This window comes from Crassostrea angulata, chromosome 5 (genome assembly GCF_025612915.1).
Source record: "Crassostrea angulata isolate pt1a10 chromosome 5, ASM2561291v2, whole genome shotgun sequence".
In the NCBI taxonomy this organism is placed as follows: domain Eukaryota; kingdom Metazoa; phylum Mollusca; class Bivalvia; order Ostreida; family Ostreidae; genus Magallana; species Magallana angulata.
The window spans coordinates 28009936-28021348 of record NC_069115.1 but is presented as its reverse complement, the minus strand read 5'-3'; the positions used below and the strand labels follow the sequence as shown (position 1 = coordinate 28021348).

At 32.1% G+C, this 11413-nt stretch overlaps 1 protein-coding gene across 1 annotated transcript; it reads right to left on the bottom strand.

Moving 5' to 3' along the window:
* Positions 1 to 966: 966 nt before the first annotated feature.
* On the bottom strand, positions 967 to 2523 carry LOC128182815 (complement C1q-like protein 3). The gene is made up of 2 exons (XM_052851567.1): positions 2456 to 2523; positions 967 to 1451 (listed from the first exon to the last, which is right to left on the bottom strand). Exons 1-2 carry the CDS (start codon positions 2505 to 2507, stop codon positions 967 to 969), a joined length of 537 nt encoding a protein of 178 aa, XP_052707527.1. The 5' UTR covers positions 2508 to 2523.
* Positions 2524 to 11413: the final 8890 nt, after the last annotated feature.

The following is an 11413-nucleotide window of genomic DNA, read 5'->3' as shown; positions in this document are numbered from 1 at the left end:
AAACTAACATGTACTTTTAGAACACATTAACGTGAATAGATTTAGTCCTCAAACGAAAGATGTGCTCTTGATAACGCCTTATCTTTTACCAAAAATAATTGAATCAAGGAATCATAGTACACATTGTCTAATCGTCATCATCCAGATACTTAAGTTTATATTCCCAAGAATAAAGTCTTCTGAGTCAACCCATCAATTATATCGTAAAATTAAAGGTTTTGTGTTTTAGCCATAAACTATATTCAGGGAAGAAAAATCTAGAATTTAAAAAAAAAAATGAATACTTCCTACATCTTAGGATACATATATTTTATATACTGCAGTATAATGTTTAGAATAAGCAAGTGTCCAATGTTTTCCAGTTTCTTTCTCAACTTATATTGTTTAGATATCTATCTAGATCCACTGTCGTAAACTATTATCTATCTACAATCTTCTCTCACTGCATTCATCTCATTTATTAAGAATGAGATTGTAAATTTTTCAGACTTCTTTAAACTGATAAATACACTTGCATGTGTTAAAGGCATTTATATTTTCTACATTTTTTTTTTTTTATTTTTATCATTTTCTGAAGGTCTCACATTTCTGCAAAATCATGTTCCACTTAGATGTAAAATTTTTCATACCCCTTCACATACAAAGCAGTGTTTTTTTAATCAACATGAAAACACAATATTTGTTCAATTATAAGTACTAGATCGTATTGGCTTGTATTTCATTTTGCAGCTAGTTGAATCAGATACAAATAAGAGATTTTTTAATGTGAAAGATGTCGCCAATTGGACTCTTGCTTGGAAATTAGCATGTGAGAACTTACTATATATTCTTCGAAATATATCATTTTCATTTGTAAAAAAATAAATAAAAAAATTATAAATAAATAAGAACATCTACTCCTGTTTTTATCTTTTATTCTATATGCAACATAATTTGTAGCATATGCCATTATTTTTCAAATATATGTTACGCAATGCGATATCCTGAAAAAGATGTCCTCCCATTGTATTTAGTGCTGAAAAAAGCACCCTGGCCGGCCATTGGACATATGATTTGAAACTTGTCTCCCTTCGAAGCAGCCAAAATCACAAACCCTGTGGCTGAAGCGTCATCATGTTGTTTTTCTGTATCTGCATAGACCGACCCTTTTGCGACTCCATTTTGTGTCAACACCGCCGCCATCTCTCCAAATTGACTACCACTAGAGCCAGCGTGATGTGTACCGGCGGCGTGAATGGTCCAAGAAAATGCATACACACCACTGGATGATGCAGTGAAAATGCCAGTTTTTCTATCGTATCCATTTCCAAGATTTGTTTCCACAGCATCGAATATAAAAGGTTTATATGGCGAAAGGGCTTTAAACGTGCGGGAAATATAAGCGTAAAAGGCGACTGGAATAACGGATGGCGCCTCGTCTTTTTGTACACATTCGAAGGTCTTGTAAGAATCTGTAATTTGATGGAATATGGAATATTTAGAAGCATAAAAATACAAATCACACACATACATTTGTATTATCATAATATCGTATTGGAGTCAATACATTTAATACATTTATTAAAACACTTTAGATATGAATTATTTTTATATCCCCTCGTGAGATAGAGTCGTTAGGGTACTGGTTTTCAGATTCTCCCGACACCCTGTTTCCATAGTATTGCCATTCTCTCGTAACTACGTAATATTTATATCCTGCTTTATTTATCACTCTGATGTTCAGTTTCTTTGTTTAAATTGTGTCTTTCGATAAACATATTCTACTGCTTCACATTTAGTAATAATTTTAGCGGATTTAGAAAGAAGAAATAAGCGTATGAAGTAATAATTAATTGCAACCAGATAAAATGTATAATTATTTTGGTTGTTGAGTCAAGAGTCAATGACAAAGAGCCAAGTTCTCCTTAAAAGACCCAATTAAAACAATAACTATATTCTCAAAATTAATAAAAGCAATGAACAAATGAAACGGAGAGGACGGCTCGAATGCTGATATACAGCAACCGAGGGCTATAACAAATTTATCACACCAAGATATAAGTATAGGCTTCGTATTGCTATTGCTACTGCTATTGGTACACGTATGCTAGTATTTGCAAAGCCACTTAAATCAAATTTTGCTTTCTTTATTATAAAAGATATCCTGACACAGTAAAAAGTATTTGCATTTTCTTCATTATATTACACTATTTATTTCATTCCATATTACATTAAGTTCAAATTTATCTTATTCTTGATTGTTCGAAGAATAAACATACTTAATAGTGGCATGACCATATAGTTTTCTTTCAAATATAAATGACAGATATAAAGTAATTAGATCTTTTAAAAATCAAACATAATTATTCAATATAAAAATTTACATGTATACAAACAGAACATTTGAAAATAACCCCATAATTAACAAACTTGGTAAGAAGATGAAATAAAACGGAATGTCTTAAAATTATCTTACCTGTGGTTTGACAGAGCAGGGCAAAAACAGCAGAAAATATAACACTCTTCATTATCTTAAAATTATGATTGCAAGCTACGCATTCCTTGTATCAAATTTTTATTAATATATATATATATATATATATATATATACATATATATATATATATATATATATATATATATATATATATATATATATATATATATATGTACCATAGGTACAGACACTCTATACAGAAGGACACTGTCGCGTCCTTGAGGTAATTATCAGGAAAATATTTTGCGCCAGCAAATTTTTTCAATTCTATTTAAACTGTATATTTACCCAAATATTTATATTTCAATTTTAAATGCAGAATAAGTAATTAGGGTCTTCCGTTTCCAATTACTTGTTTTGCTTCGGTTTCTTTTTATTATTATTTTTTTTTTTTCTGACTCCTTCTCAGCTTAATATCTCAAAAAGATTCCATCTGATTTCAATAAAATTTTCAGAGCTTTTGTAAAGTTACCGTGCCTCAATGATATTAAAGTTTCAGCATTTACGTCACTTCCGTTCAAATTTGACGGCCATTTTTAATTTTTTAAAAAGTGATTTTGTCCGGAGGAAATCTCCATTCTACAGTGTGCTGAGGGATTTAAAATTCTATTCATCAATTTTGACCAAAACCGGAAGTAGTTCCAATTTTTAAAAATTTTCATTTTTTTTAACAAAAAAAAAGACAATACAATAATGTTAAAGAAATTGCCCTAATGAATTCAAATCTGAAATCTGTTTTAAATCGGACGATGCATTGCAGAGATATTGGGGATTGAAATAGATTTATCCGGAAATTTTGATTCCGCGGTCCAGGTTTAAAAAATAGCGTCAAGTTCAAATTGAAACTAACTCGTGCCAAAAATAATTCGATTTTTGTTAAGTCTTACTTTGACACTTTCGGATTTTTTTGTTTAGTCGTTTTTGAAAAGGTTTTTGTTAATTCGTACTCAGAATCATTCGGATTTTGTTTAGTCGTACCAAGAATTATTCGTTTTTTTTTTTTTTTGTTTAAGTTTCCCTTGTTATTTGTTTAAGAACTCTGCTTCTTACAGGAACATCTAGCTTTACTCTCGACATTAAAGGAAGACCCACTCGTTGCTTTGCAACGAGCTTTGCTCTAGTTATTTCTGTAATTGAACCATATGCTACATTTGTTAAACTTAAATTAATAATACTAGTAGTTTTTAATTTCAATGGCTTATCGAAAGGCTTGCACTAATCAAATGTTTTCTCTCTTTTCTTTTCCTTTCGTGAATCTGTCGATTGATAAAGTGACGTCTCCATGAACACCAAAAACGGTTAAAGATTATAAGCATTGTAGAATATTATGATCAACTGCATTAAAAATGGGTTTTTTAAAGAGACTTTCAGCAAGCGTTGTTAACGATGTCAGTTATCATTCGTTCATATCCTTCTGAAGCGCCCTTGATTCACAATATGACTTTGCAAAACCAAATTAACAACTTTTTCATGTATGAAAATAATAAGACTTTGATTGAATTAAAAAAAAAAAAAAAAAAAACATGTTGAACGGAGCAGCATGACCAATTTCTTTTAGCATGACCAATTTCTTTCTTTGAAGGACCGAAGCTATTGTTTGGATATAATGCAAAACCTTAATAAAAAACCTTACAAATACGTCGATGGCGTGGAGCGGCAATCTTAACCTCTCGCGTACATTTCATATGATATGATATTTCCAAAAGTACTTTCATTACTTATTAAAACGACCTTAGGTTTTTTTAAATATGAAATTCATCAAAAATACATGAAATGCAATTAGTTGTTTTTTTGTCAGAAAATATTTAATATAGATAGTCATATTTATACTTATAATGTATAGAATCAATTTCTATGAGAGAGAGAGAGGGAGAGAGAGAGAAGAGAGAAAGAGAGAGATTACATTTTGCGTTGTAATTAAAGATTGAATTTGATAAACAGGAATATACGTATTAAAATAATCAAAACACTAACAGATTGCGTCTGCAAGGTAATCACACCTGTGCTTGTTTCTGGTGTTAAAATAGTAAGTGATACTATCAGATACAGATATCACGCGATCACAGCTATAGAGGAACTTGATATCATTGCAAATTATTAATACACATGAAATACATACCTGCTCATGTAGTTAAACAAATATATTGTTTTTAACACATTAAATGATTTATTAGCTTTTAACAAACCATTTCAAAAGAATTTTAACTTCTGATGATGTAACTTTATTTGTCTTCTAAAATCGTGTAACCCTTAAAATGCAATGAATCGTTTTGTTTCTTGTCGTTCAACTTTGCGACGCCCATATAACGTCGATGAGAACATTTTTGTGCAAATTTTATTCATTTGAACGGAACAGAAAGTGTAGCTTTCTTTTCTATGCGTATGTCCGTTCCATTCCATTTTGCTTAAATGGTTTTAAAAACATAGCAAGACACTGATATTGTTATGACTATATATTTACCAAAAGATACCAATGAATTTAATTACTTATAATGCCATTGTTCATACCCTGTTACGATATTGGGTCGAACGGTTTTATATGTTAATACACCGTATCACTGACATCCCATGATTGTTCATCAATTGTTGTTATTTATTATCATGCTTGAATGTATTGTCATTCTTTCATCCCATATTTATTGTTTATTTGCATACTATGTAACTTTTGCACGATATTGTCAGTTAAAAGCATGTTTTAACATCGGGTCAGAATTGCCTCGATCCTCCATTGAATGTTTGAAATCATTTATTAAGGTCTTCCGTTTCCAACGGAAGACCTTTCTATTATTGTGCGGGTTAAGATTATTCTTATTAGGGTCTTCCGTCTTCAGCGGAAGACCCTTCTATTATTCTATTGTTTCTTTTTCACTTTTCTTCTTATTATTCTTTTTTTTTCTTACCGATTTTGTGCAGAAGATTTCTCGGAGATGGCAGGATCGATTTCGCTCAAATTTTCAATATAAACGTGTTTTTATCTAAAGCTGATACATTTTTTTTCATTTTTGAAAAAACACTTCCGGTCAGAAGTTATCGTCCGTTTACGATTTTAAAAAGTCAATTTTGTCTGTCGGGTTTCTCAAAAACGAGTAAAGATAAAAGGCTGAAATTTTCAGAGATGATAGATCTACCGTTTTTCTAATGTACCTCGGTATAGAGAATGTCCGCCGTCACTTCCGGTCGTCACCGGAAGGAAATTTCAAAAATTGAGTTTTTCGACTTTTTTATTTTTTAATATTTTTCTTTGAAATTTTTAAACCTTATAGTGACCCTTTTACTGATTAAGAATATGTAATTAGTTTTAAAATCGATCAATGCATTCTCGAGAAATTAAGCGTCAAAGTTCTGAAGCGGAGTCCGAGTAGCTCAGTCGTTATAGTCGTGGACATGGCCCAGGCGACCCGGGTTCAAGCCTCGAGTGCCGCAAATTTTTTTTCTCTTTTTTTCGCTTAGATCTACGATTTTATCTTTGAATTGATAAGTTTAAACTTTTCTTTTCAAAAATTGGACGGAAGACCCACTCGTTGCTCGCAACGAGATCGAATCTAGTTTTTCTTTTTTTTTTTTTCTTCCTAGACGCGAACTTTGAGGCTTCATATCGTGCTCATTTCTGAACGGTTTTTGCTCAAATTTTCAGGGCTAATGGACTTTACAAAACACTATCTTCATCAGTTTATAAAAGTTAGAATTCCCTTTCCGTTAACGAGTTATTCCCCTTTTAAAATTTTTTGGGGCCTTTGGTTTCCAGACAAAGGCTCCGAGACTATGATAGCAGGGAATGGGAATCCAACGAATTTGAATAACAAAGACATTGAAGTTGTATACATCGGTTTTTGTTTTTTGATTACGTTCCTTATTTAGGAAAAGGTAGGGGGTTAAAAAACAGGATTCGGAAGAGTGCGAAAATTTAGTCATATTTTCCTTTGTATCTTTTAAACAAAAAATAATTTGTTAAAACATGTAGAATAAAAGTTGTGCAGAATATCAAGGGCTCTCATTTGACACCAATAAAAAAGGGCTGGCCCCTTAAATTAAGGACCAATGGCCCCTAAAAGTTTTTGCTTAATAACTCAAAAACGGTTAGGATTTTGATATGGCTGTCGCTGGAAAAGTTGTTTGTTGGGATCTCATAAAGGTCGTTACAATGTTATTTTGTAAGTGATTTGTGTAGTATGAGTGTAACAAGCTTTACATGTTAACATGTACCTGTTTTCATTTGACAAGTTAACGAAAGTCTTTGCGCGTACAACTGGCATAAAGTTACTGCAGAAAGTATGCTGGTTTATACAAACGGCATTAATTCATAAGAATTTTTTTTTTTTTAGAATACGTGCTTTTTTTTTTAGGAGTTTAAGTCATTGTTGTTAAGTTTTAATAATGCACAATCCTTAAAAACGGGATTTGGAAAACAAATCATTATTAACTTTTTCTTTTCTAGTAAACCACAAAATATGGAATTAAAAACATCTATATATGCATTACATTTTAGTTATAAACTCCATGCATTTAAAATCTACCTTGAATCAGAGCTGTGTGTGTGTACCATTACGTAAGCTCTCCCTCGCCAGCGGCCGAGAAAATCGGTCACCATGGTCGCGGCTGGACTACCTAGCGGTCAGCGGTTATCTAATACACGAGAGTTGCGTCTCTCATATATGTGTTTATTTATCCGCAAACTCAAGAATTGTTTTCGTTTTGATTACACATATTTATGGATTAAACGATTGGGTGTCAATTAAGAAATCGTTCAGTTAATTAATAAAAGCAATGGCATTCTCAATCTAAAGCAATAATAGACATAGATCAATTGTGGGTTTTAAGTTTAAAATAAATAACTTCTATTTGATAGAGTAAGGTCATTATACTGCAATCTTTTCAAAGCTTCCTGGGTTATGAGCTGTGCGGGTCTGTGCGTTGTACCTTTACGTAATCTATCGTTCGCCCACGGCCGAGGATCTCAGCCACGGCTGCACTACATAGCGGTTATTTAATACACAAGATTCGCACACCGAGACGCACACTTCCATGCATATGAACGTGTTTGAGTAAATATAGCCGTAAATACAAGAACTGTTTTAATTTTATGTTATAAAAGTTTGTCCATTTTGTATTTAATTAAATTTGAGTGTAAATGAATATTAATGAACGATATTACTCCAAATCGGAAACATCGTCAGACATAAATTATTGGTTGGTTTGTTTATGTAAAATATTTTATAAACTGTTCAAATAATGTTTTAAATCAACAACAACAACAACAACCCCCCCCCCCCCCCAAATATTAAACATTTAAATGATGATCATCCATCGCACATGGCTGAGGAGATCCGGCGCGAGTGGACAAGTGATCCGCGGTCGGTTCGTGATCTTCTACATGTACCTTATCACGCGTTCATGTTTCATATTTTGCACGGATTATTATGTTTTCAACTATTATATTGGTTTAAGATGAAAAGATAAATTTATTTTACTTGTACAGTTGATTAAGCATTGATGTATACGAGAGCGTACAAGGTGGTTTAAAAATCAAATCAAATTATAATCAATGTTTGCGGTATGTGCTAGCACGATAAAAGAATGTCCAGAGTTGAGGTATTCGATGAATATTTAAAAGAATATTCACATCAGTTTTAAACAACTTTGGATTAGATTCTATCGGTCACATATTAATCACTTCTGTAGTTTTTCTACATGTATACGTTTCATTGTGGAAGCGAACTCATTGCTGCCCCCCCCCCCCCCCCCCCCCCTCCTCCCGGCCCGCTGACAGGAGCTCGCGCTGGTATTTTTTTTTTTGATTGGCGAAACGATATCAAGATCTGTCGAAAATCATTTTTAGTGGCTTCTTCTTATGTGTAACATTTTGTTTCACTTTCCCACCCGTTTGTTCATTCGGTCAGTCTGTGTTTAAAATTGAATCGCCACGTGCGACCGAGAATCTTGTGTCGCTACAGCTCAGAACATACATGTATATAGCCCCGGGTCATCAATTCTTATGTAATTGAGTAACAGTTGGAATGGTGCTTTTACTACATAAAATAATAAATAAAAAAAATCATCCACAAAAAATGTTACCGTAACTCAATAGTCAATACCAAAAATAAAATCCGTATGATTACAAACTGAAATCGGTTTTTCAGTATTCGGCGGGATTTGATTTTTCTTCTAACATTAGTATTTTTATTGGTTTTAGAGGTAACGATGTAAAAATACAAACAGTATATAAATCTGATATTATTAACATTCATAATGTTGAAAAATATTTAAAATTAAATTAGTCACATTCGTTAGGAAACAATGTTATACAAACATCCGATAATTTTTTTTCTATGTCGTATCATTCGCGTAAATAAATATGTCCTTTACATACTAATGTACCTCATAAAAAATTCAAATGATTAAACAAAAAAGAAAGTTGTAATTACTATTTCGGATTTTTTTTCAAAGTAATTTAACATTGTATTGAAAAGAACAAGAAATAAAAATGATTTAAATTTTTGACTCAATCTTCGTATTTATTACCGGCGCTCCTTACATGTATAACGGCGTACAGTGTATAGATTATCATGATCTATTTGAATTAAGTACCATACGTAAAGATTCCCATAATAATTAATTGCATGACTGTGTACATTGTAGGCAAATCCCTGTGCGTTAATTACTTTTAAGACCTCTTGTTTTCCGTCAACAGTGGTTTAAATAATTAAAATGATTACTTGTAAAAAATATCTATAATCGGGATTCCAAAGAACTTACTTCCCGCAATTCATAGAAATGATCAGTATGTTAATTCTATGTTTACATTTAATTTTGTTCAAATAATTAATAAATTTACTATCATTTAAATTGTGTGCTTCATCAAATGCTGATTCCGAATACCTTGAAGTCATAAATTTTCCATTGGCTATTGACAAAAAAAGAGACGCTTGACCATCCAATGAAAACAAATACACAGAGTTTGATTGACAGGTTCACCCAGGTGCAGGTCTCACCCGATGTCCGAGGTTATGTGTGCCGCTTGCGCAAAGCCGAATGGTCTCAGAAAGAGTTATCGATGTCAATAAATAAAAAAAAAAATACATGCTTATCAAACCATGCTCGTGTAAGTTAAAGTTGATTACGGCTTGTTCCAACAGAAATCATGTTTTGCTAACCGTATTTAATATTTTTTAATATAGCGAATTTTAATATTGTACAGTCATTTTACCGGTAACGAATCAGCATGCGGTTTCGTCGTGCATGCAACTATTATTATCGGAATTAGGGTCTTCCGTTTCCAACGGAAGACCCTCTTGTTATTCTACGGTTTCTTTTTCTTTATTATTCTTTTTTTTCTTTTTCTGACTTTTTTGGAGCGCTATTTCTCAAAAACTATCCAACCAATACACACAAAATTTTCAGGACAGAAAAAGCATGATCGGCGCTACATATTATAAAATTTTAAAATGATGACGTCACTTCCGGTTTCACATATTGACGATTTTGTTAATTTTTAAGGGTCATTTTGTCCACGCATCTCCTCCGAAACTAATCAAGACAGAAGTTTGAAATTTTCAGGGATTGAAGATTAATGTATGTAGATGTACCCCCATGCTTCCAATGACGAAAATTGCTAAAGGCCTCAAGGCTCGCCTGAACCTGAAAATTGGCACCAAATTTTTTCACGAAATTTTTGCACATTTTCTGTGATATCTTTTGATGTATTAATATTTTGTTAAAACATGTAATGCAAAAGTTGTTTCAAATTACACGGGCTTTCGTTTAATATCAAGAAAAAGGGGCTGGCCCCTTAAATTAGGGGCCAAGAGGGCTGTAAAGTCTTCTTACCATAACTCTTTACTGAATAATAATTTTTTATTAATTATAGAAGCAAAAATGTTCATTGTAGGGCTGTTTATCTATACAGTACCATACTTAAGTCGTTTGTTACGTAATTAGGGGTTTCAAGGGGCCAGAAATTCAAAATTTCGATCATTAATATATGAAAAAGAAGAAATATTTTGAAAAGCATTGTAGAACAAAAGTTGCTTAAAATAATGTTCTGTACATTATGCCACCTTAAATTTTTTTGTTCATGACCCCAAAAAGGAGATAAAGGGCCGGCCCCTAAAACACATTTGTAAAGATATCCTAAGAACGGTTAACATTTCGTGAACATTTGTTGAACAAAATATGTTTACATTTGCAAGACCTTTCATTTAATATCAAGAAAAAGGGGCTGGCCCCTCCAATAAGGAGTAAAGAGGGGTCTTAAATCTTTTTACAAGAACTCTTTACTGAACAATAATTTGTTATTAATATAGAAGCAAAAATGTTCATTGTACAGCTGTTTATCTATACAGTATCATACCTAAGTCATATATTACGTAATTAGGGGTTTAAAGGGGCCAGAATTCAAAACTTTGATCATTAATATCTGAAAAAGGAGAAATATTTTTAAAAGCAATGTAGAACAAAAATTGTTCAAAATAATAGTCTGAACTATATGATACCATAAATTTTGTTGTTCGTGGCCCCGGTAAAGAGTTAAAGAGTCGGCCCCTAAAATACAGTTGTTTAGATATCTAGATAACGGTTAACCATTCGTGAACAATTGTAGAACAAAATATGTTTATATTAGCGAGACCTTTTATTTGATATCAAGAAAAAGGGGCTGACCCCTCAAATTAGGGTCCAGAAGGGCTATTAAGTTTTTAATTATAACTCTTTTCTGACCAATAATTTGATATAAATCATAAAGCAGCAAAGGAGCTTTTATTAAGCGTAATTTAAAACTAAAATCCGTTTTAAAATCGGACGATGCATTACAAAGATATTGGGATTTAAAGATTGAGTTTTCCGGAAATTGATTCCACATTCTTGGTTAAGAAAAAAGTATTATGTAAAAAGTTGAATTAACTCGTACCTATGATAATTCGAAAATTGTTAGTGCTTACTTGA